The sequence below is a fragment of the Schistocerca nitens genome, chromosome 3 (genome assembly GCF_023898315.1).
Source record: "Schistocerca nitens isolate TAMUIC-IGC-003100 chromosome 3, iqSchNite1.1, whole genome shotgun sequence".
Taxonomy (NCBI): Eukaryota; Metazoa; Arthropoda; class Insecta; order Orthoptera; family Acrididae; genus Schistocerca; species Schistocerca nitens.
Genome location: NC_064616.1, coordinates 670770851 through 670798835, shown reverse-complemented (window position 1 = coordinate 670798835; position 27985 = coordinate 670770851). Strand labels below are relative to the sequence as shown.

Below are 27985 nucleotides of genomic sequence, written 5' to 3'. Positions count from 1 at the left end.
GCAAGAACATATAAAGAAATGAAAGAGAATATCAAGGAAGTTACCTTTAGAATTATGGGGAGGGGATACTTTCAGGTAGGCTAACATAGCTCATACTTCTATGAGTTCTGGCCCCAAAGTGTTAACATTACAGGGAAAAAACAAATAATACAGTTACCAAACACGTCATGCTTTCTGTTGAATAAATATTAGTGCTCTAGAAACTGTCTCCAGTGTGCAGTACATAAAGAAAATATGAAAACACATAAAACTGTTTTGAGTGTATATTTTTTATTACATGCAACAAAATTCAGTTGCTGACAATACAAACTACATCACATTTCTGCAAAAACGAACAACACAAAAAAGTCACTAAAAATTCAAGATCACAGATTTTTCCAGGTTGGGCAGGGGGAGGGGGGACAATCCTACCTGGAAACTTTTGAGTGTTCAGTTCCACAGTTCTGAATTAATCCAACTCTCAAGACGTCATGCAGCTTGTATTTTATACCCAGCTACTGCCAATGTCAGTGACCAAACAAACCTGTGTGCAGTAGCTATTAGGGACGGTACTCACTGAGGCAGTATGATATGCAATAAGACTCGTGATACAATGCAGAAGCAACCCACATTGGTGGAGTGCATAAAAAATGTAGCGGAAATGACCAAACTGGATTGCACTGGGAAAAATGACAATATTATCAGAAGGATACTCACCATACAGTGGAGATGCTGAGTTGCAGACAGGCACAACAAAAAGACGGCTAAACAAGTAAGCTTTTGGCCAAAAGGCCTTCTTTTGAAGTAGACAAAACAAACACACACACACACACACACACACACACACACACAGTCTTTTTCTTGTGCCTGTTTGTGTCTCAGCGTCTTCACTTTATGGTGAGTAGCAATCTATACTTCTCATAATATTGTTATTATCCCACCTTGGATTTTCCATTGTGTAATGTATCAAAATTGTTTTTAACATTGGGAAAGTCATACCTCTTTCCAGTTTTGAGTAAATATGTGACATATTTGGAAGCTGTCCACAATGAGACTTGCAGCAACACATCACACATGAAGCTATTGCCACCTGCCGTGTCTTGTTGCTTGACATATTGCTAATGTGGCAACACAAGTGTTGCAGGGATAACTGACATGTCACATGACCTTTATTACAACAAGTCGTATCATATGTTGTATCGCCTCAATGAGAACAACTCCTTAGTGAATGCAGTGCTCTTGAGTACTGATATGTAATTTATAACAATAAGTACAATTACTAAATATGGTAAAAAGATTCTTTCAGTTTTGCAAAATAAGTGCACATTGTGGCAGCAGTGTGCCAAGAAGGTGGAGCTTGCTTGTCCGCCCTCTGTTGGTGCTCAATAAAAAGTTTGCATAATGGATGAAAACACACACACGACACTGGTGTGTGTGAAATATTCTACCAAGAACCGATGGAACAGTCAAACCAACACAAAAAGTTCACAGATAGTATAAATTGCATTGCCATAACAAAGTACAACATCAGAACTTCATGTGGTGTGGAAATGTGCTCTCCTTCAATAAATGTCAATCGGAACTTCTAAGAAACACAGTCTTCTGGATGTGCTATAATACGTATACTGACTAACCAATTCTTAATGTATTTAAGTAACATGTACAAACAAATATCACTTTCAGTACGCACAACAAAAATATTCCCTGCAATAAAAGGATAAGTCCAACAGATAAATACGGAAAGCACTCTACCATTATAATTACATGTATGACACAAAATGATTATTCTTTTTGGACTGTACTGATGGACTGTTACAAGAATAGTTAAAAGAAATTCATATTGGCAGTACAGATACAAAGCAATTCACATGTATTTTTCAGTTTTATATTAAATCTCTATATGACATCAACCTCTGCATAATATAATACTGGTGAACATTAATGCTGTCATACTCATTTCCTATATGATTTCAATATCTACAGCACCAAAATAATAGCACAGCAGGTGAATTAGGCCACCCAGATAAAAAAGTCATATAAAGTAATATACTCAAGTTCACATACATAATAAAACAACCAACTTATCTCCTCCACTTTCCACACTTCACTGTAACTTTTCAGTGACTTCAGTCATAAAAAATATGACATAAACTAGCAAAATCAGAAAACATATACATAAAGTCAATTAATACATTCAACATACTATATGAAACTTTGGCTGTATCAAAAATAGAGAAAAAATATAATAGGAAAACATTTCAGAAATCAGATCTGACTGCAGATATTTCTGACCATCTCAATACAAACATGCATCACATGATGTCCAAAATTAGTCAATCCTTACACAGATGTGGTGTGGCAGTTAATTTTTCTCTTAAAACCTACACAATACTGGTATACATCAACATAAAACACACTATCCTTTGTCGTGAAGGTATATACACATTTCTTCATAATTTTAGGTAGTAATAAACCTGTAAAGAGGAACCTTGTTAGACTATTTGCAGCAACATGTATGTGCATACATTACAATGCAATGCTTAATATGCTCAAAATTACACTGCATGACAAAAAAAGTGAAGCAATCAGAATGAGAGGAGGAAATGAAATGAAACTTCTCAGGTAGGGAAGATATGAGATGTTATTACAGTGGTTATAAAAACAAGTCAAACTTGCAAAAAACTTGGCAGTGTAAACCCATTTATCTGAACTACTTTGCTCTTGCTCTGGCCTGGATGCATGCACTCATTAAGTTGAGAAGGGATATTATTGGAGAAGGGGGAAAACGTGTGGCAGAAGAAAAATAAATAGTTACAAAATGTGGCAATAGATGGCGCTGTAAACATCATACTTTAATAGTGGTCAACTAAAAATGACAAATGAATCGTACAACAATACCTAAGGTGTACATTCGACATTAAACAACCTGTACAACTCAGTGTGATGGGAAAAATCAGTTTTTTAATTGTCCTGAGGCCAAAAACCGCATAAAAAGAATCAATCAAAATCAAACCGGATTGTTAATTTCCTTGCAACTGGCGCAAAACATGTTCAACATGCTGTCCACCGATTCCTGCAACAAGTTGAAATTGAGAAATGTTCCACAACTAATCGAAGTGTTTCCGGGCTCATGTTCAGAATGTGTTGTGCAATGCACGCCTTCAATGCCGCTAAGTTTGCAATCGGAACACTGAACACAACATCTTTCTGATAGCCCTACAGCCAGGAGTACCATGGATTAAGATCAGGTGATCGGGATGGCCAGGTTGTAGGGAAATGGCAGCTGATAATACTAGGATTTCTGGAATGGCGCTTCAGCAACTGCTTAAACGTATTTGCAATGTGTGGAGGTGCACCATCTTGCATAAAAATGATCCCAACCACACATTTGGAGAGCTGGAATGGTGTGGTTGCGCAAAAGACACTCATAGGGCTTACCAGTGACAGTACAGGTAACAGGACCGGAAGCACCTGTCTCTTCGAAAAAATGTGGTCCTACTATAAACATTGCCTTAAACCCGCAACACACAGTGACCTTTTCAGGATGAAGTGGTACTGGTTGATTTGCGTGTGGATTTTCCATTGTACATATTCACCAATTCTGTGTACTGACATATCCTGTCAGATGGAAGTGGGCTTCGTCTGTCCACAAAATCTTCTGTGGCCAATCACTGTCCACTTCCATGCAAGCAAGAAAGTCTAAAGCAAAGGTCTCTCTTGTTGGCAGGTCAACAGGAAGCAACTCATGCACATGGGTAATTATGAATGTACACCAAAGCAGGATGTTTCGTAGGATTTTATGCACCGTGTTCATGGGTATGTCCAATGTTCGGGCAATTCTCCATGCATGACACGTTGGCACAGCACCACTCATCTCCTCCTGCATTGCTGTGACCACTGCTTACACTGACATCAAATCAATTCGTTTCCTCCCTCTACCAGGTTGCACACCAAAAGAACCCATCTTTTCTCCAGATCCACGGCACTCATCGGACCAACACCGTTTTTCAAACCCTTCAGTGTCCGGAACTTCTGCAGAGTGATGTGTGCACAGTCATCATTCTTGTAATACAGCCTTACAAGCAGAGCATCATCCTGCATTGAGACCGTCATGGCGAACGTCACAGACATGAAAGGAGGAAAATCCGTGTACCCGGCGTGTTTATACCAACTTCAATGGGTCCTGCGCATGACAAGTGTTTTCACTTACGTATTCTAACACATACAGTGCCATCTATTGATCAATTTTCATATTATTTTTTTCTTCTGCCATGCGCTTTCCCCCTTCTCCGATAATATTCCGTTGCAATTTGATGTCATTCTGACCAGTGGTGTTATTTCTACAATGTTTTGAAAGTTTAGCTTTATTTATAATCACCCTGAATTTGCCATGTTTGAGAGCACTATCCTGCTGAAAAATGGCACAACAATACTGTCGCATGAGAGGGAACACGTGAGGACGCCTGCAGTGTGCTCCCAGTATATATACCTGTTGGAAAACTAAGTAAGGCATGGGAGCCAGTACCTAGCGCAAACAAAGAAAATCATAACATCCACACGCGAGATGCGATGTGGGCAGTGGCTGACAGGCAACTGAGGCTCTCCCCCACCACCGAGCACGGCACGAATCCTGCGAGGCCAGAACTCTGAACCCACAGGTATACATACTGGGAGTGCACTACAGACCCTTCATTCCATAATACCATCTGATGACGGCGGAACGCTTGTTCGCCGAAATATGGTGGACCTTTGACGATTGTGTCCGGCAGTACACCTGAGAACCTTGGAAGCATCATATATGCTGGGAAAGCCTCAGATCGCATATTACTCCATTACTTGTTCTCGAATGGTAACGCAGATGTGAAGGTATTGTAATGTACTTGATGTAGAGTTTTAAAACTACTGTAGGCTACCGAAGACTATCAGAAGTTAGTATAGACTACGCTAGTTTTTGTAGTAGCCCTGATCAATTAAGATCATAACCATGTTATCTTTATATTAGGCGTTTTGCATACTTATCGGGTGTTACCTCATATCTATCACTTTGTTTGCATATGAAGACATGGGGGAAGAAAAGATGAATCTTAATTTATATCAAAATTTTGTTTATGCTTCTGTTAGACACATTGAACTCCATATTGTCTGCTGGTATATTTGTTTTCTCGAAAAGTAATGAGTATTAGCAGTTATAAACAAATTTAGATTCATAAGACGAGGGAAAAATTATTATTGTCATGGAGTTTTACAAAGTAGACATGAATGTGTTGCATCTGTTTGAATAATATTAAAATCAGGTTCATGTTTGTATTTCAATGTTAGTAGTGCTGGATATCAGTTTAAAGTATTTCCATTGTTGTTTACATGAATTATTACTTTAACTGTTTAAAATGACAATAGGTTCAAGAGCCACACCGATTAAGTTTAGTATTCTTGAAAGTCTTGAAAGACTCATAGTGACATGATGTGCTATTTTGTTAGTGCAAAGGTGTTATTATTTCGATTTCTACAATGGATCCAAATAAAAATGCTGCTCCAATGTGGAAACTTAATACAAAGAAAAGGCAGAAGTATGGACGAGTATCGGATGCTACTAAGAAAATAAGAAACAACACGCATGAAGCTGGGAAAAAACTGTGAATGTTTTGAGAGAATTGCTGAAAGTGAAAGGTAGACTATTATAAAGCATTTTAATGGATTACCTGATAGGAATGCTCAGAATTTACATTTATCTGGGCTAATAAAAGCCCATTTCATCAAACAAAGATGGAGTCATAAATATCAAGCCGAGTCTGATCTTCATAATCATTCGTACACATACAATTTTTGGGTAAAAAGAGGTGAATTATTACATGAAGAACATGTATTCTACAATGCCTTCATAGCACTTCATGGTATAATACTACAACGTCTGCAAACTATTCAACAACAGCTGACCATGTATGGGATGGTACGTTCTGATGGGAGAGGTGAAACCAATAACAGACCCCACTCTGTAAGTAATGAAACATGGTTAAAGGTCAATGAATATATTCAGTCCTTCAAAGGTTGCCATACTCATTACTCCTTGAGAAAAACATCCAAAATATATTTGCCAGAGGAACTCAGTGCAAGGAGACTACACAAAATAAATATGGAAATTAATCCAAACACGCCCATTTCATAAGATAGCTAGTTATGCATTTTTAACAATGAGTGTAACATTCCATTAGGTTATCCTAGGTCAGACACTAGTAGTGAATATATCAAGCAATATTGTGTACTACAAATGACAGTTGGCAATACATCTGTTTAATATCCATGTTCTGACATCTGGTGATTCTGTGTATTGCTGTTATGATCAAACCATTGCAAAGAAAGGATTGGATGAAGTAGTATCCATGCTTCACCACTATATCTTCAATATTCTTCCACCTAAAGTGAAACAGCTACACATTTTCTGTTACTCTTGCGGTGGACAGAATAAAAATTACAGTTTTCTGCTACATTCATTACGCTGTAACAACACGTTACCATTCACATAAAATCACAATAACATTCTCTGCACTCTTATTTGGAGTGTGACAAAAATATGGCGCTCATTCTACAGAAACAAATTACTGAAGTTCCTCAAGACTGGTATGCCATTATTAGAGATTGCAGAGTGAAGCATAACCCATTCAAAGTAATTGAATGTGACCAAAATCTTTTTAAAGAGTGGACAAAATGCTTTTCTCATCGAAATTTGTACAAGCCAAAATTATCTACACCTTCTAGACCATTGAAAGAAGTTAAAACTGAAGTGCAGCTGCCGCGTCTTCTTTCTCCGAGGTCAGGAAGCTACAATGGACCATGGGAAACTACAGTAATGACCATGAAGAGGAAGACAACAGAAGATAAACTAGCTGATGGAGAATTCATGTTACCTGGCCCAGCCTACTCAGACTTGATACCAGTTCCACTGTTGAAATGGAAAGATCTTCAAGTAACTATTGAACTATTCTTAAATATGTACTGGCATATTTCTATAAACTTAATTCTTCTATTCTAAAGATATTTTATACACTTTTTTTCAGGGAATTTCAAGACTTGTCTCCAGTGAGACATCGAAAAACTATTATAAGAAACTACCTCAATGAAAAAAAAAGTGTTAAAAGTGTAAACAGGTTTCATTGTTTTACATTCTTAGAAACTTAAATTTGAGTAGTCTATTACTTCCTTAAGGTAGAAACCTCATTAACATAAAATAATTAGCACAATGAATATGAAATATGTCAACAAAAATGAACACCCATCATTTTTTCTGCTTCTAAATGTTCATCAATTTTTAAAAAGTGTTCATTGTTATTATTACACAGTGCTAGTAACAGACTAGTCAATACTATGCCTAATATGCATACTTCATGTTAACCACATTCATCTTTTTCCAGGCATGTCTTCATATGTGATTAGTGTCTTACTAGATTCTCCTAGAAATCAGAAGAGGTGAACCGTTTAGAAACTGAGTGGCGATATATAATGGGCCACATAACCTACAGAACGTTTTTGTTCTACATTGTAGTCCTCCTGTCTGTCATTTAAAATTAAACAGTCTTCACAGCAAAAATTAAATTGTCAATGTTTAATTTAGGGTATATTAGAAAATTGTTGATTTGTAATGCAAAGCAGAGTGACGATATAGCAAAAGTAAAAAAATGCAATGCAGATTGCCTCTTATCATGATGAAGAAGGTTCCACTGAGTACAAAATAACAATAATTATTATACAGACTTTTTTTCTGTTTGTGTGTACTTGAATCAAAAGTAATTGCTTTGATTATTTAAAAGTGCAGAAGTTACGTAATCAACTAATTTTTATGACTTATAAAATCAATTTATATTATTAAGGATATAAAATACACAATGAGCTAACACTGAATGATGTTCAGTTCTAATTATGTGTAAAACAAATAAACAAAAAACAAAGAGAAGTCATCGGCTCCCAACTTCTCTCTCATACATTCATTTATGTTTCTTGCCCTACCAATACTACCATTTTCCACCAACCCTTAGTTTTAGTAAAGCACAACTCTAGCTTGGTGCACAACATGGTGATCCTCCCTTCTGATGATCAGAAGTGGTTTACCAGAATCTTGATGATGAGTATGCCTGACCATTTTCTCATGCATTTGTACACTGGGCCAGGTCCCATTTGAATGCCCCAAAACATGAATATTGCACAATTAATCCTAATGAGGCCCCTTTCCAACAGTGTCAGGTGCTGATAATGCTGTCTCATATAAGTACATGGCATCTCCATTTCCTTCACAGTGATCACTCAACATCTGATGCAGTTCATCACTCCCCTTATATATCATACCAGGCCTTGTAACAACACTAAACATTAACAACGCTGATGGACTCTGATAACTGCTCCACCTATTACAGAGAACTGCAACTCTTAATCATTTACATAGGCACAAATGGTGTGTACATGTACAAAGTTACAATGACTTCTGACCATGTCTTCAGAGTGCTTCACTACTTTTTCAAGCAGTGTATATAAGCATGGAAAAGAAGATTTTGTTCCCCAAATTTCATACTCAAAAAGCATTTGATCATGAAACCATTACACTCGGAGTAATATACTTTCTGCTAAATACCCAAGTTCAAGTGGCTTGCAATATGATATTAAATTACTAATGTGGTACGTCTTGATTGTTAACTTCAAAACTTTTCCTTCAGATGGTACAATTTATCATGATATAAAACATACTAAGCCAAACAGTATAATACTTCACTGAACATGAGGGGGAATGGGCACCAAAATGTCACAGAAATATTTTACAAAACATATGAACCCCTCAAGTCATGAAATAAATATATTGTAGTATTACTACAGTCTCCAAATAAATGCTGTAGGCCTGACAGATATTTCAGATTGCAAAAACTTTTTACAGTATATTTATGATATAAGATGTTTAGATACAAATGGAAATACAAGCTGAACTGGCTATGAGGACATTTAAATTAGTCAGACATTTTTTCATATCAGCGACATAGAAATAGCTCACTGAGTCAATGTATGCGTTTTGATTGAATAATAACACAAAAAACTGACACTGAGCGTCTTTCTCCAAGAGGCAACTAAAGAAAAAAAGGAAAGAAATGCAGCAACAGGGCGAGTAAGTTATCTACAACTTGAGGTCAAGAGAAATATCAAGGTCACAGAACAACAAAATCAATGTTGCAGTTCTTAATTTTTGTTATTGCCTTTAACATTTTGTGTTTATTGAACTAGTAGACATGAGTGTTTTCACACCTCCCCGCCTCCTGTATTCCTGTTTCTTTCTTTCCATTTAGTAATTTTTAGTTCCAAATAATCAGCTGTTGACCATCCAAATTCCTATTTTTCTCTCACAATTTTTGATATTTGCATGCAGCTTTAGTGTGGTATCAATTTATGTGCATTATATAAAATTTAGATTCCCCCAGAGATCCAAAATGGAAACATTCTAAACTCCTACCAATGTGGGACACCACAATTTATAACTCACTTTGGAACCCAACAGACACATTTTGATATCCTGCAACTTAAGATACCTTATTAACTCAGGCCATCGTACCTTTGGGAGATAATGTACTTCAAGTTTGAAAATACTTTGGTTCAGAACCATTACCAAATAAAAAAATTCACTATCTCATTAATGACATAAAAAAAAATTGTTTCCTAACAAATACTGCTTCAGTGGACATGGCTGATTCAGCAAACTAGTCAAATAAGTGTTTCAAACTTTCATACACCAATTTAGATAGATAAATATGTATGTATTTATTACGCTTGCATGTAATTTCATAGTGTTTTTGTTTTGTATATTGGTACTTTGGTTGCTATGGGATTATTTATCAATTGTCACTTTTTATTTTTAGTTCACTGTTGCTATTTGAGTTTACACATTGTCAGTTTGTCATTGGCAGATAGTGAGTGGAGCTGTAGAAGCTAAGACATGGACTACCAAGGGGAGAAATCTGAACATTTCTGATATATTCTTCTGTTTGAGTTCAGTAGAGGAGTGACAGCAGCAGAGGCAACCAAAAACATTTGCACTGTGTATAAAGATAGCGCCTCTGGACAGAGCATGGCATGAAAATGGTTTTCACATTTTAAGGGGCTCCGGAACGCCCTATACTTGCAATGTTAAAATAACGCTTATAAATTACATCTTTCCTCACAAAGTATTTGAGGTAGGAAGTTGAACTTTTTCAGATTATTTATTGGAATATGGGCTACAACTTAACACAGGGATTTTACAAAATTTTAGTTCAGTTATTAAAGATCTTTTTTTTTTTCAATTGTAATGAAAATTCACAACATTTTTTTGCAATTTTTTATTTATATATTCAAAAATATACAGTTTTTTGGAAAAAGGCTGTGTTAAATTATGCAGAAGGTACTGTGTAACATTTACTGAAAGTTTGAAACAAATATGTTTGGAAGATCCTTAGAAAACATGTAATTAGTATGAGAAAATAAAAGTTTTGGGAATAGAGCAACAAAGATTGGATTAACTTTTTAGTGCATTCCAGGTCCATAGGATGGATTATCTTCATCCTCTGCAAACTCCTCCTCCAGCTTCCTCTTGTTCCTCCTCCTGTTTACTCTTGCTTGTATTTCTAGACTCTTTACAGCCCTGTCTGCAGCCCGAAGGCGTTCCTTGTCTAAAGCAAGCATTGCTCGTACCATGTTAGAACCTATCTTCATTCCCATATTTCTAAATACCTTGCACCTTACAATGTTGCCATCATTGAAAGTCGCAACAGCATCATACACACCAAAGTGAAGTGTTTCTATTCCAACAAATACAGTCTTGGGGATTCTCGACCATATAACACTACTTACACTTTCATTGGGGTTTTGAGTTTTTCCGTGAATACACTTTTTCAACAGTTCAGGTGCTGCTAAGTCTCTGAAAATAGGTTTTATCACATCCATTATTGCATGAGGCAGACTATGCTTATGAGTGTACACTTCACCAGTTAGCAATCCTTTGTTATATTTACACCAACTGTCTTCTTCTTTGGGACACAAGCTATGTTGGGGATTTTCATCGGTTGAAGAAGTATGAAAAAAAAAAAGAGCCCAAACAGCCTTCTTCATTGCGTCGACACTTTGTGTATTTTGCTTAATAGCCATTCCATAATAGTTCTGTATTTTGTCAATTACAGTGTCAGTTAACCTTCCCTTCCCATCCAACCCTTTACCATCACTGAGGTTTTGTTTTTTGTACGAAGCTTTCAGTCGCCGAAGTCTTGTTCCCATTCGCTTCTGTACGTGTCCAATACACTCAAATTTCTGCACTACATCATCACCATAGGGCTTCAGTCCTTGAACATGTTTGAAACTTTTAGAATCACCGTCACCAAGGTAATTAACATATCGCACTTTATCACACGCCTCAGAACGCTGGAATATACTGGCAACACCAGCCACTTCCATTCCTCCACTACTGCCACTATAGTTAGCTTTGCAATTATTTTCATGTGTACCTTTATATTTTTGTGGACATCTACAATACTTTGATATTACTGCTACATCTAAAACTTTCCCTGTATACATACTGGTGGCAGATACTACAACATGAAGAGATGTGTGTCCCCGTTTATGCCAGGTACCATCGAACGCTGCAGTCAAATCTCTGTTACCATTATTTTCCATTACTGCCTCTTCCACAGTGTTCTTCATAGATTCTATACAGACATCTTCTACTTTAGACCCTATTAATTTATTATAGGTCGTAAACTTGGTTGGGGGATTTGGAAGATTCATGATGTCACAGAAAATTGCACCTGCAGTAGCACCCTTACCAACTGAACGCAAGGAATAAACAAATCTAATGTTGTGTTCGTAGATTTTGCTACCATTTTCTTCAGTTGCAGTTACTGCAACACTGTTCCAAAAGGTGGTCATGTATGAACACTTATCACATTTCAGTTGTATTTCACTAGCAAGTCCTACATGCTTTATTATGGAGAGTTCCAGACCAACTTCACTACAATGAATACATCTTACACAGTTTGAAAAAATTCCTTTGAGAACCGACATATCAAATATTTCATTCACATCCGATTCGCCCATAAAACATTCATAGTTTTCACTCATTGAACCAAGCTTCTTCTGTGAAGTATTTTCTTTCCCACTTTGACTGCTATGGGCAGGTGTACTTGAGAGGTTAGGTTCACTCACTTGGTTATCGTCTTTATTGTTTACAGTAATAACACATACCTTTGGCTTTCCAACATTTCTCCTTTTCTTAAAAGCCTTCAGAGGATTTCTAATAACTTTACTTTTACTCATTATTATACTTCAACAAAACAGAGACTCAAGAAACAGAATTAATTACGAATATTTTCGAGATAACGACAGAGTAAATAAACATGAAACAATCGACAATCACACCAGCGATATATATTGAACCATCACAGGTTAGCCACAACACATACTTTATCTCACATCACTAAAATGTACCTGATGAACACGGGCGTTAATAATAACACCATTTGACAGCAGTTTAACAGCGCCACAGTGGGTCACGCCCATGTAGAACACATTTCAAAAAAAATTTAAAAATAGTTGTAGTCTTCGGAATTGAATAAATTATATATCTATTAAAAGGTAATAGTCTGCAGATTCAGAAAAAGCAAAAAAGTAAAAATTGAACTTTCCATGATTTTGAGCCTTTCCGGAGCCTTAAGGGGCTTACACATTAGTGACTCTCCATGTTCAGGAAGACCTTCGGGGTTTGATGGAGATTATTTAAATGCATTAATCCACAATCATCCACAAAGGTGTACACAAGAACTGGCAAATGCAATGAACTGTGACTATTCCACAATAATGCAACATTTACATGCAGTGGGGAAGGTTAAAAAATCTGGAACCTGTGTACCACGTGCTCCAAGCCAAAATCTCAAAAATCACTGGGGTGGCTCTGCTTGCTCATCATCAAATGGCTCACTGACCATTCCTTTGCTGTATCTTTATTGGTGACAAAAAATTATCTCTCTATGCTAACATCAAGGAAAAGAAAGAAATGGTTGAACCCAAACACAGCAGGGACTGCCCGTACAAAGATCTGCATGGATCCACGAAAGATAATGTGTAACACATCTGGTGGAACAGCGACAGTGTGGTGCACTACTAATTTCTTCCCCGACATATAACGATCACTGCTGACACTTATTATCAACAACTGAGGCCTCTTGCAAATGCAGTCCAAGAACAACAACCAGGAAGACTGTGTAAAGTGATGCTACTCCATGATAATGTCCACCCACATTCTCTTAGACTGGGGGGGGGGGGGGGGGGGGGGAGAACTTGGAATTGGGTTGGGAAGTCATTCCACATGCACCTTATTTACCTGATCTTGTCCCCTCAGATTTTCCCCTTTTCACTCTCATCCTGTTCATGATGACAAGATGTGTGAAATGAATGTAGTTTTAACATGCTGGTGCTCCAGTTTATGCACAAAGATCATAGCAGACACCTTCCAATGACAGGAGGATTATGTCCCTCAGAGATGCACTTAAATGGAGGAGAAGTAGTTAAAGTTTCATATTCAATTACTGGGTCGGTCTGTCCATAAGTTCACTAATTATCTATGTTGAAGGCACATCTGCAGCATGAGGATTCCCAATGACCCATAAAACATTAGTGCGATTTTGAGCATTTCATCTCTGGTTAAACAAACTCCATGTCATCATCCAGACACATAAATAAGCTCGTTCTGAGATATTTCTGTTCATAATGGTGCAAGTTTCATGTTGCAAGCTGCTTAACTTCATACATTATAACACTATATAATCTGCATTAAAAACAAAATAAACTGTACCTCTTCAACTTAATTATTTTGCCAATTCCATGTGTATAATCCTCAGTTCATTATTTGGCACCATACTCATGGCAAAAGAAAACACTTCTGTTCCTGCCACATCACAGTTTATGTACTGGAGCTAATTGAAAACATATCCTTTCTCTGCCAGGAGTTTCATAATTGAAACCATGTTGTAGCAGTCATCTGTAAAATAAATGACACTGTTACAAATTATAGCTTCTTAAGAAGAATAGTAACAAAGAAAAAGGTCACACTACACATTATAAAATGAAAGTATTGCGTAATAACTGAAAACAGAGGTGTAATTAGGACTCCAGAAAGAATAATTTTAAGGCTAACCAGAGACAAGATAAATCAGATAACACAGAAATCTGGATCTTAAGTGAGCAACATAAAGAAAAAACTAAGTAATACTGTTATTTTGTCGAAAGTTATCATGGTGGGACTGTGCGAAAATACAGCTTAAGTCACACAATAAAGTAAAACCCATTCTTAATAACTAGCATTATTAATAGTTCCCACTTCTGTTTTTACAACACTGTAAGAATTAACCTGTAAGTACTATTGTACTTTCAAAACAACCAAATTATTAAATAAAACATATTATTAAGTATCATACCTATACCAGAATGCTGGCGGCCAGAAAATTTTATTCCAAATCTTTCCACAGCACTTTTTAAGCTGGATGGGTAATGGCCAGTTGCCCTGGCGATGCACTGATGAATGAAATAAACATATAAAATTATTTTTGTATGCACTTTGTGAATCTACCAGAGCACAATGCCCAACAGTAACAGCAGCAACACAAAAAGATCTGTTTCACAGTGAATAGCATTTTTTTGCCGTAGATCAGCTGTGAGATCAATCAAGTATGCATATTTTAAAACCCCACAACAGATGTTAGGAAATGGAGTCAATTATCTGTGTATGATACTAGCTTATAAATAAACTCTTGAAACAATTTCTCTCAGATCAAGAGAGTTGCTAAATCTTTAGCAGGTTCCTTCATATTTACTTGTGACTGTTGTGGTAGATGTGTGCATTACAGATCATGCTGCTCAACTATCTAACAACTTAGACATAACATGTTTGCTCACTATAAATATTAACTAAGGACAAAGAGGAAGAAAGACTGGCAGAGACTTTAAGCAAAATACCTGCCCAGCACTTACCTGAAGTACACTATGTGATCAAAAGTATCTGAACACCCCCAAAAACATACATTTTTCATACTAGGTGCATTGTGCTGCCACCTTCCTGCCATGTACGCCACATCAGCAACCTCAGTAGTCATCAGACATCGTGAGAGAGCAGAACTGGGCACTCTGCAAAACTCATGGACTTCAAATGTGGTCAGGTGATTGGGTGTCACTTGTGTCATACATTTGTACACAAGATTTCCACACTCCTAAACATACCTAGGTCCACTGTTTCTGATGTGATAGTCAAGTGGAAACGTGAAGGGACACGTACAGCACAAAAGCGTACAGCCTGACCTCGTCTGTTGATTGACAGAGACAGCCGACAGTTGAAGAGGGTCGGAATGTGTAATAGGCAGACATCTATCCAGACCATCACACAGGAATTCCAGACTGCATCAGGATCCACTGCAAGTACTATGACAGTGAGGCGGGAGGAGAGACAACTTGGATTTCACGGTTGAATGGCTGCTCATAAGCCACACATCACACCGGTAAATGCCAAACAATGCCTCGCTCAGTGTAAGGAGCATAAACATTGGACAATTGAACAGTGGAAAAACGTTGTGTGCAGTGACTAATCACGGTACACGATGAGGTGATCCGATGGCAGGGTGTGGGTATGGCGAATGCCCGGTGAACGTCATCTGCCAGCGGGTGTAGTGCCAGTGCCTACATTGATGTTTCTGATGGTTTAAGCATCTTCTTGCTTCCCACTGTTGAAGAGCAATTTGGGGATGGTGACTGCCTCTTTCAATCGCCAATCTTGGTTGTGTAGGATTTGCTGTAGAGACAGGAAGAGAGTGGAACAGGAGGGGAAGATTGCTGCCCTTCAGGTGGAACTAGATAAAGCAAAACAAGAGCTGGAAAGGTTAAGGGTGGAGAAGGGAAAAGAGAGGTGGGAAGTGAGAACAGGTTATAGAAGAAAGAGGAATAGGATGTTTTCAGACAGTGTGGCTGTGAATGTGGAAAAAAGGTTTGATCTGTTGTCACAATTGGAAACTACAGGGTGTTTCAAAAATGACCGGTATATTTGAAACGGCAATAAAAACTAAACGAGCAGCGATAGAAATACACCGTTTGTTGCAATATGCTTGGGACAACAGTACATTTTCAGGCAGACAAACTTTCGAAATTACAGTAGTTACAATTTTCAACAACAGATGGCGCTGCGGTCTGGGAAACTCTATAGTATGATATTTTCCACATATCCACCATGCGTAGCAATAATATGGCGTAGTCTCTGAATGAAATTACCCGAAACCTTTGACAACGTGTCTGGCGGAATGGCTTCACATGCAGATGAGATGTACTGCTTCAGCTGTTCAATTGTTTCTGGATTCTGGCGGTACACTTGGTCTTTCAAGTGTCCCCACAGAAAGAAGTCACAGGGGTTCATGTCTGGCGAATAGGGAGGCCAATCCACGCCGCCTCCTGTATGTTTCGGTTAGCCCAAAGCAATCACACGATCATCGAAATATTCATTCAGGAAATTAAAGACGTCGGCCGTGCGATGTGGCCAGGCACCATCTTGCATAAACCACGAGGTGTTCGCAGTGTCATCTAAGGCAGTTTGTACCGCCACAAATTCACGAAGAATGTCCAGATAGCGTGATGCAGTAATCGTTTCGGATCTGAAAAATGGGCCAATGATTCCTTTGGAAGAAATGGCGGCCCAGACCAGTACTTTTTGAGGATGCAGGGACGATGGGACTGCAACATGGGGCTTTTCGGTTCCCCATATGCGCCAGTTCTGTTTATTGACGAAGCCGTCCAGGTAAAAATAAGCTTCGTCAGTAAACCAAATGCTGCCCGCATGCATATCGCCGTCATCAATCCTGTGCACTATATTGTTAGCGAATGTCTCTCGTGCAGCAATGGTAGCGGCGCTGAGGGGTTGCCGCGTTTGAATTTAGTATTGATAGAGGTGTAAACTCTGGCGCATGAGACAATACGTGGACGTTGGCGTCATTTGGACCGCAGCTGCAACACGGTGAACGGAAACCCGAGGCCGCTGTTGGATCACCTGCTGCACTAGCTGCGCGTTGCCCTCTGTGGTTGCCGTACGCGGTCGCCCTACCTTTCCAGCACGTTCATCCGTCACGTTCCCAGTCCGTTGAAATTTTTCAAACAGATCCTTTATTGTATCGCTTTTCGGTCCTTTGGTTACATTAAACCTCCGTTGCAAACTTCGTCTTGTTGCAACAACACTGTGTTCTAGGCGGTGGAATTCCAACACCAGAAAAATCCTCTGTTCTAAGGAATAAACCATGTTGTCTACAGCACACTTGCACGTTGTGAACAGCACACGCTTACAGCAGAAAGACGACGTACAGAATGGTGCACTCACAGACTGCGTTGTCTTCTATATCTTTCACATCACTTGCAGCGCCATCTGTTGTTGAAAATTGTAACTACTGTAATTTCGAAAGTTTGTCCGCCTGAAAATGTACTGTTGTCCCAAGCATATTGCAACAAACGGTGTATTTCTATTGCTGCTAGTTTAGTTTTTATTGCCGTTTCAAATATACCGGTCATTTTTTAAACACCCTGTATGAGCCACAAATAGATGTAGGAGTGGGACAGGACAAAACAAACTTTCAAAAAGTGTTTGAAAAGTAAGAAGCCAGGAAAAGCTGTGAAGAAGAAGATAGTTTTGATGTTAGGTAGTTCACAACTGTTGCAGGATGAACTAGGGTCAGGTTACAAGTTTTTTTAAACCTAGTGCAAGTCTGGGTCAGGCGATAGAGGATGTAGGTTCACTTTGCGAAGACTTCATAAAGGAAGTCACCGTGATAATAGTGGGTGGGGAAGGCAACAGCATAGATAGGAACCCTAATTATTCAACTGAGAGTGACCTGGTAAAGATAGCTTCAGCAATGAGACATACTCGTGTTGGGCTTGTGTCTGTTCTGAGCCCGCCATGACCCACCTCATTTAAACTCTTCTATTAGGAGAGTTAATTTAGAGGTGGAATGGCTGCTTGGATCAGATATGGGGTCTCATATCAGTGTGGTTCCTGTTGACTCTATCAGCAGGTGGGATTATACTAGGCATAGCCTCCACCTCAACAGGAAAGGGAAAACTGTCTGGGCTAATAGCAAATAACTTGGGGGGGGGGGGGGGGGCACTGTCACAAGTTACAAGTGATTACAAGTGACAGATCAGCAGTTTTTTTAGGGTAGGGAGGACAGAAACAAAAGATGTTCAGAGACAGGCTGAAAATGACATTCACATTGATAAAACAGGCAGCCAGAAAACAAATTTTAATGTACACAATCCATGCAGACAACCTCTGACTGAAACTAGAGATACTCAAAAATTGGCAAGAAAATTAGGTTCATCCAGTTATAATTCAGTCAGTGTACAAAGTCAATTATTGTTATTGCATTAGAATATCCAAGGACCAAGGGATAGGCTTAATGAGTTACTTATTTGTGTTGAAGAATTAGAGTTGAGCAAACCAGTTGATATAATCTGCCTCTCTGAACATGTGACCACTGGTATAGATATATTAAATGTTACAGGATTCAAGTTAGCTTCTTAATTCTGTAGAGAAAATATGGAGAAAGGAGGAGATGCCACATTTGTCAGAAACTGTTTTCATTTCAAGAATATTGATATTAATAAATTTTGCTCAGAGAAGCATTTAGAAGCTTGTGTAACTGAAGTAGTATTTCATAATAAGTCTTTTATAATAGTAGGTATATACAGAACACCTTCAGGAAATTTTAACCTCTTCATAAAAAAAATCTGGAAGCTCTGCTGTCCCATCTCATGGTAAAAACCCCAAGGAAATAGTGGTTGCTGGTGATTTTAATGTGAATTTATTGAAAAGCTCTGTCAGTGAACAATTATTGCAGTCAGTAACACTATCATTCAATTTAGTTCCTACTGTGAACTTTGCTTCTAGGATATATGAATGCTCTGAGACTGCTACTGATAACACCTTTGTAGACAGATCTAGGGAAAAAAGTCATATCACACAACCAATAGTAAATGGGATATCTAATCATGACATGCAGCATCTTCTGTTAAATATCGAAACTTGTCAGGATAAAAAATCTATTAAATCTGAGTACAGGAGGGTAATAAATAAGTCAAAAATTGATAAATTCGGGAAATTGCTCAAAGACATGAACTGGATAGATGGTTACAATACTTCTGACTGAAATGGGAAATACAAAGCATTCATTAATAAAGTTACCTCACTTTGAAAACTGATTTCCCCTAAAGGTAACTCACATCACACAGAAGTCAAAAAATAAACTGTGTATTACACAAGGAATAAAGATATCATGTGGGACAAAAGGGAGACTGTAATACTATCTAGGAACAACTCTCATGTTATAATTGTAATGCATTACAAAGAATACAGCAAAATATTGAAGCAAGTAATCCAGAAATCGAAGCAGCTTTATTATGAGGAAAAGATAATTACATCAGGCAACAAAATAAAAACTGTATGGGATATAGTGAAGACAGAGACAGGTGGGGCCAAAAAGAAAGAGGAACATATAGCTCTAAAAATAAATGAGACTTTGGTAACAAGTGCATGTAGAGTTGTAAACCTCTTAAACAAGTACGTCATTTCTGTTGCTGACAGCTTGGGGTTATAAGGTTCGGTGAACAGTGCAATGGAGTATCTCAGACCAATCTTTAAAAATAACGTCAGTAATATGGAAATGACACCCACACCTCCCAAAGAAATAGCACCCATCATAAAATCCTTAAAATCTAAGTATTCTAGTCGGTATGATAACATATCAACGAAGTTAAAGAGTGCTCATGTGAGTTGAGTTCTATCTTAAGTTATTCGTGTAATCAATCCATTATCAGCGGAACATTTCCAGACTAGCAAAAATATGCTGAAGTTAAGCCTCTTTACAAGAAGGGGATAAAGAGATACCTTCAAACTATTGACCAATTTCACTTTTGCCAGCTTTCTCAAAAATATTTGAAAAGGTTGTGTTCAAGCATTTCCTTAAGCATCTGACTCCAAATAATATATTGACCAAGTCCCAATTTGGATTTCTTAAGGGTTCTGATATAGGGAAAGTTATCTACACTTACAGTGAGAATGTACTTAATTCATTAGATACTACTGGCATTTTCAGTGACCTGTCAAAAGCTTTGACTGTGTGAACCACAGCATTCTCTTAAGTAAATTAGAATATTTGGTGTCACCGGCAATGCTGCGTAATGGTTTGAGTCTTAATTCTCTAACACGAAACAAAGGGTGTCGCTGCAAAATACCTGTGCAGTAAGCAGTCGGTCATCATCTGATTGGGAATTAATTACATGCAGTGTTTCTCAAGATTCCATCTTGGGTCCACTGCTGTTTCTTGCAGTACATTAATGACCTCTCATCTGTTATATTACCAGATGCTAAGTCTGTTGTGTTTGCAGATGATACAAATATTGCAATAAGTAGCAAGTCCAGTATAGATTTAGAAATAGCTGCTAATCAAATTTTCACTGACATTAATAAGTGGTTTAAAGCTAATTCACTGTCATTAAACTTTGAGAAGACGCACTATATGCATATCAGAACCTGTAAGAGATTTCCTTCCAGCATGTGTATAACATATGAAGACACGCAAATCGAAAATGTTGACAATGTTAAATTTCTGGGATTACAACTCAATAATAAATTCAGTTGCAAAGGGCATACCACAGAATTGCTGAAGTGCCTAAACAAGTCTGTATTTGCAGTGAGAATGATGTCAGATGTAGGAGATACAAATGTAAAAAACTTGCATACTTTCATTCTGAAATGTCATATGGGATAATTTTCTTGGGGAACTCATCAAACCAAGCAAAAGTTTTTAGGATGCAAAAGCGTGTGATAAGAATCATTTGTGGTTGTAAATTTAAGATTATCATGTAGAAACCTGTTCAAAGAACTTTGTATTCTAATCACTGCTTCTCAGTATATTTATTCCTTAATGAAAGTTGTTGCATGTAACACATCTCTATTTGCAAACAATAGCTCGATACATAGTATCAATACTAGGAATAAGAACAATCTACATAAAGACCTAAAATCACTTACCTTGGTCCAAAAAGGGGTCCAATATTCAGGAACACACATTTTCAATAAATTGCCAGCAACCACTAAAAACTTGGCTTCAGATAAAGCATGGTTTAAACAGAGTTTGAAACACTTTTTGATAGGCAACTTCTTCTACTCTATAGCACAGATAGTTAACATGGACTACAAACCACAGTGCAACTTACCTCCGGTGGTATCAGCCTGCTTCACATGTAACAGTGTTGAACACTGCCCAACCAAACCTTTCATGGACGGGTACCACACATAAAAGGCTTAAGTACAAAGTGTAACTTTTATCTGTTGAAACACGATTGCAAGCAGACATATTTAGATTCTCTTATTCATGATTTGGCCACATGTTTTGCCCCAGAGGAAGTCATGCACTTGGAACTATTACTTTTAGCAAACCCAATATTAGAAGGTGGTGTGAAAATTACTGAGAGTTCTTAAACTGCAGGACAATGACTCCAAATGTACTAAGATATGTCAATGATAGGTTAAACTTACAGATCAATCAACTGCACTCAGTTGTTGTGCTGCATCACACCTGCCCTCTCTTCTAGTATAGAGATGCAGTTCTCCAATCAACGAAAACCAGCTTGTCTGATAAACAGTATAGGTCAACCTCCAGTTAATCCTTCACCCCTTTTTCTAGTTATAGTCAAAAATCAAAATTATTTGATGAGAAGCAAATAATAACCTTTATGTCTTGAGTACTTCAAGTAGTATCCACCTCATCAGCATATCCAACTGCCACCTATAAGTTCAAATGGTTCAGATGGCTCGAAGCACAATGGGACTTAACATCTGAGATCATCAGTCTCCTAGACTTAGAACTACTTAAACCTAACTAACCTAAGGACATCACACACATCCATGCCCAAGGCAGGATTTGAACCTACGACCATAGCAGCAGTGTGGTTCTTGACTAAGTGCCTAGAACCGCTCGGCCACACGGGCCGGCTCCACCTACAAGTAATGGTGCAGTTATTTTGGAGCGGTGCAGCACGACCAGAGCAGCATGGCATGGCAAGCAGAGCACCAATGGTGAAACAAACCAGTGCTGTTCAGTGTGTGAGATTACAGTGATGCTGCAAGTGATGGGGCGCAGAGCAGAGTGGCACAGAGTGATGCTGAGAGAATCAAACATGTTTGTTTTAAACAGACAGAGATCAGAGCATTTCGAGTGACTCTGGCTGTATTAGGGGAAAGCTGGCAGCATTTGGCTGCTGCTGCGGGTAGCAGAGTCTGTACTGTTGCTGGCACTTGTGTTTCTTTTGTTGTAGTGTTGAAATAAAATTAAATGATCATATGGCATTTATTGAATGGGATACCCCCTTCGGGGTTTGGCTGCCGTATTGCAAGTCTTTTTAGTTGACACCACTTCAGTGATTTGCATGTCAATGATGATGAAAATGGTGATGAAGGATGCACAACACCCAGTCCACTGCAGCGAATTGAACCCGAGCCCCCTTGCATAGAGAGAAAATGGTATCAGCTGAAGCTATGATCGAAACTGTTTTTATCTGGCGTCCTTTATGGGACCACCAAAACAACTATCATCTCAACTGATTCATTCTAGACAAGTTTTGTGATGCGGTGGCAGCATTATTACAGACTATAAGTACAGAACACATTTCATTAATTTCTTATTCTCCCATTGTCTTAAAATGAGAGGCGATAATAAAGTTGAAGTAGCACAGCTGAAAAACACATGAAAATCATGTTTTACTAAGTGAGAAAATGTTTTCAAAACTGTCTCATTTGCACAGCCTCATTTGAATGTCTGTTAAAGTTTCATCCTTTCTGATGTATGTCTTGCACAGAACGCTCAATGTCTACTGTATGTTGCTCATTGATACTTAGAGATCCTTGTAGGTCACTGACAGTGTTGTGGAGAACATGTACATTTCACATCATCATCAACAAATTCTGCTAAAGTTTCTATTGGCTTCCAAAATATGCACCACTTTGTGCTCATTATTCCAAAAGCACATTCTATTAATCATCATGGTCCAGAAAACTGTTCGTTGAAATATTCATTCCATGGATCTAAAACACTTTGGATATGTCTCTTCTCCAATGAATACAAAAGGCAATCCAACTGATGTATTTAGTAGTGGAGTGTCTGGCAGTATATAAAGCTTCCCTTCTTGCATCAAGCAAAAAATACTAGAAGAATAAAATCTACCACCTTCCCTTTCCTTCCCAAACCCTCAACATCGATTCTAACGAATTTCCCCTGATGATCTGCAACTGCTAGTAGTATGATTAAATGAAAATTTTTGTAGCCGTAAAACAATGTACCAGCATTTTCTGGGCATTTTAGACCAATTTGTTTTCTGTGAACATCACCGACTGCAATGGAAAGTTTTTCATGTTACATAAATCATTTACAGTATTTAGAAAAAGGCACTCACATGTGGAATGGCTGGAGGCAACCCCACAACAATCTGGTAGTTGACTACACAATACTTACAATGATTGTATTTCCTATTGTGAATGTCAGAGCGGTGTCTCAAAAACTACTACTGGTTTCTAGGAACCTGTAACAATTCTCATTTCATCAGCTATTGACGACCCTTAAAAATGATGAGCCTTAAAAATAATGTTATTTCATTGGAAAAATTTGTAGTAGCTTGAATATCAGTTAGATATGAAAGTTTGGCCTATTAATCATATGACAAAATATTCTCCTCTTTGACTACTACCATTTGCTAAAATCTTGTTTTGGTATCTCAAACTGTTTGTGAGATATGAGGAATGTTACAAATATTTCATTCTGGCTTTTTTGCTGACACTTGAGTTTAGGATGAAGTGCTTAACATACAATCTATTTTCTCAAGACTGGTGACAGACAGTGATATTATTCTAAGCTTAAAGTATAATTCAGTATGTCAGCCACATTTCATATGCAGAAACATATGACCTAACATGCACCAAAAGCAAATTCATAGCAAGTGCTATTTTTCAATGCAAACTTTTTGAAATTCTTGCAGTAGGTTACTTAATTTTGAAATATCACAATAACTATGACCGTTAACAAAATGATAGGCAGTTCATCGTTAAGCTGACGAGTAAAGCTATGAGATGTGTGAGAATCAAATTTTTTCACTGAATAGTTTCTTTAAAATCCTTTGAGAAAGACTACAGATCGGCTGGCACGCATGTTTGCAGTCCATGCAGTCATGTGAGCCTACCCGGCGGTTGCACTGTTCCCTACCCCACTATACCCACGCACAAAGCAGCACTGTGGCAACAGCCAGACACACAGCTCCACTCTGCATTGTTGTGCCACTCCACTATAACCCGCGACTAATAAATCATCACTTAAGCCACCTCGGTTGGGTCTGCCATTTCTTGCGAGGGCACTCTTCTCCTGATTCATATTATGTACACACTATCACCCCTCAGCTGAATCCTAGTATCAGATCTCTACATGAATTACTGATTGATTCACTAATAAATAATAAGAAAGTTAAGCCAATAATAGACCAGGTGCTTCCACTTCATTGGACAAGTGGCGAACATATGTTCCCTTTGAATCTGCTCTCTTGCTTGCTAAAAAATATGATTACATGCAAAAGGTGATCATCTGTTACCAATTAAAGGCACATTCAGCATCAAAGTTATTTACCAAAATGCCTCACAGTTCCCAAAGTCGAGAATTTATATGGCCTTCAAACATTACCTGTTTACAATCGACAAATTAATCGCTTTCTTACCTATATATGTATCAATCTAAGCCATGAAATACATATGTCATCAATTTAAGGATTTGTTTTTGTCTCGTCTGGTCTCAAGTGTGCTATCAATTATGAGGCTCACATAACACTGAAACCATCAGCTTCTCCCAGTTTTGCCGATGCAAAACAGAAACTAGATCACTTGAAGTATCCAAAAGTACAGTGTTTGTGCATCACTAATAGTCACACTCGCAAACAGAGCAAGGGAAAAACGACTGTCGATATGCCTCCATATGAGCTCAAATCTCTCTTACCTTATCTCTGTAGTCATTATGCGAAATGTACATTGCTGGCAGTCGAATTGTTCTGCAGACAGCTTCAAATACCTGTTAATACCTGTTTTCTAAATTTTCTCAAGCTTGTTCTTCGAAACACACACACACACACACACACACACACACACACACACACACACACACATATTAGCTTTCCTCTATGGATTCCCAAAACATCTCCATAATAGTTGTGTGTTGATCGAACATACCAGTAACAAATCTACAAACCCGGCTTTAAATTGCTTCAGTGTCTTCCTTTAATTCAGCTTGGTGGTGATCCCAAACACTGTAGCAGTACTCGAGATTGGGTTGCACTAGTTTTCTATACGCAGTCCCCTTAACAAATGAGCCACAAAATTCTCCCAATTAACCAAAGTCAATCATTTGCCTTCCCTACTACAATCCTTACATGATCATCCCATTTCATATCGCTTTGCAATGTTACGCCTCAATATTTAATCGATGTGACTGTGTCAAGCAGCACACTACTAATGCTATATTCGAACATTACTGGATTGTTTTTCCTACTCATCTGCACTAGCTCATATTTTTCTGTATTTAGAGCTAGCTGCCATTAATCACACCAACTAGAAATTTTGTCTAAGTCATCTTGTATCCACCTACAGTCACTCAACATCATCTTCCCATACACCACAGCATCATCAGTAAGCAGCTGCAGATTGCTGTTTCTCATCCACCAGATCATTATGTATATAGAGAATAACAGTGGTCCTATCAGACTTTCCTGGGGCACTCCTCATGATAATAAAGAGACTTAGCAGCACACTCCACTTGGGCTCACTTTTCAAGGCTGTCACTTTACAAGCCAGTATGGATACTTACTTAATAATTTACTTACTAAACTGGAAGGTGATCAATGATAGATGAAAATATATTTATCAGACAAAAATTTGCAAATACCATGTCTTTTACCAATAGAGGCATATCTGAAAACTACAGGTAGACCTGCAGTTGGAAGTGTGTGGATCAAGTTTCCATTGAAACAAGGCAGAAGTTATAACCTCACAACTCCCCCTCCATTTCTGCCTACACAACACCTATCCCAGAAGAGGATACACTAAAACTGAAAAAGTCATTCAACATATTATAGGTGATAAGGACAAATAACATACAAATATTTTTTAAGTGTAGGGAGTTAAGATTCGGATTTTATGCCTGGGTAGGGGTGCAGCCAGGGGAGAATATCCCTGGGGCAATAAAAGTGGTGTGAGGTGTTCCTCCCCAACTTTACCCCATAAGTTGACTACTAAAATGAGTGCTTTAACTTAAATGGCAATACACATTTTCCCACATGGAGATTAATAAACAAGATGCTTTCATTACATCATCAGCACGAATACATGGTAATCACTAGCTGAAATGTAAATTATGGTGTAGGTCGAGTGGGTCTAGACATGCCACAAGGACATGCAGACTGTCAGGGTCGCTCTGAAGGTGTACGGGGGAGGGTTCTCTTGTTGTAGTACGTAGACGTATGTGTGGCACGTATGATCAGTATGGATGCTACAAAGGCTCAGTTTCTCTTCGAGAGAGGCAAAGTGGCATGCCCCCCCCCCCCCCCCCCCTCCTCTAGATGGAGACTTTTATCCTTCGGAGTTTGTTGGCTTCCCGCTACTGTAAGATACAGCAACTGTAAGTCAGATTCTGAAATTTGCACTGCCAGCACGTTTATTTTGGGGATTCCATTAACTAATGTAACAGCACGATCACTGACTGAGATGCCTATTTAGGTCAGCATCCAGAGGAATGACATGGAGATTCTGGTTTTGTGGAGATCATGATAGTGGAGATCAATGGCTGAGTCCATGAGTAATTGTCAATCATCTTCGAACTTCTGAGAAAGTCTGTGCAAGAGAATATTTCTGTCAGGTTGAGAGCTCTGTGCCTTTGCTTTAATTCTGCCTTGTAGATACTGCATACTTTGGGCTGTTCATAAATTTTTTTGTTGATATATCCGTATCCAACTTCTTCATTGTTCTTGGAGACGGCAGGGTTGTACTAAAGGTGGCATAGACATGAAGGGCTGAACAGAACCTATGGTGATGAACATTAGGGTCTATGTGATCCTTTATACCACAAGGGACATCCATTTGCACAAATCGAGGAATACATCAGTGAGAAAGCTCCATTTGTGGGTTGTGTGACCAAATTATTATGGAGAAAATGAGCTCCCAAACCACGCCTTCTAGTGTAACTGTTGTTGTTCTCCACGTTTTCAAATGGTTCATAAAAACAACTGATGTTAGGGTTCTGGAAAAGTCACATAAGAGGGATGTTCTGACCCACAATAAAAATCTTAAACTACATAATTGAGTGTTGTTGGAGATGTACACTCAAAGGTGGGATACCTGCTTCCACAAGGAGACTATTGACAGGGTTCGTGCAGAAAACTCCAGTAGCAAGGTGACCTCCATGGAAATGCACGGAGTCTAGCAGGCCTAAAACTGAAGGCGCTGTTGACCTGCAAGTGTCCATTCCATAGTCTGATTGAGTTAATGTCAATGACTGATAATATTTTACTAGAACTTGTCAAACCGCCAAGTGCACAGGCACCAAGGGATGGAAAAAAAGGTTTGAGAATTAAAAGAGAATTCTCCAAAGTATCATGTTGTTATTTTATATCTACGAGAGGCCTTTCCTTATGACTGTAAGTGCACGCTGTTGCAACAGTGTCATTTCATCCAAGTAGCATTATATAGTAAACACTACTACCAACAGATGTCTACTGTTAACATGGTGTATGTAGCAATCATGTCGTAGGTTTCGACTGTTGCTGCCTAAAAACTCACTCATGTTCAGCAATGGTGTTTGCTACGATGTTGTAGCATGTTAAAGGTCAGTGAGCAAGTGCTAAAACAAATATG

At 38.3% G+C, this 27985-nt stretch overlaps 1 protein-coding gene across 1 annotated transcript in view; it reads right to left on the bottom strand.

Annotated features, from left to right (window-relative positions):
- Positions 1–251: 251 nt before the first annotated feature.
- The window catches only part of LOC126248631 (ERI1 exoribonuclease 3-like), a 117993-nt gene continuing 90259 nt past the window's right edge, over positions 252–27985 (bottom strand). Inside the window, exons 4-6 of the mRNA XM_049949806.1 lie at positions 14445–14541; positions 13823–14008; positions 252–2453 (exon numbers count right to left, since the gene is read on the bottom strand). Coding sequence (XP_049805763.1) covers positions 13944–14008; positions 14445–14541 — 162 coding nt within the window. The 3' untranslated portion in view covers positions 252–2453; positions 13823–13943. The remainder of the gene's footprint in view (positions 2454–13822; positions 14009–14444; positions 14542–27985) is intronic.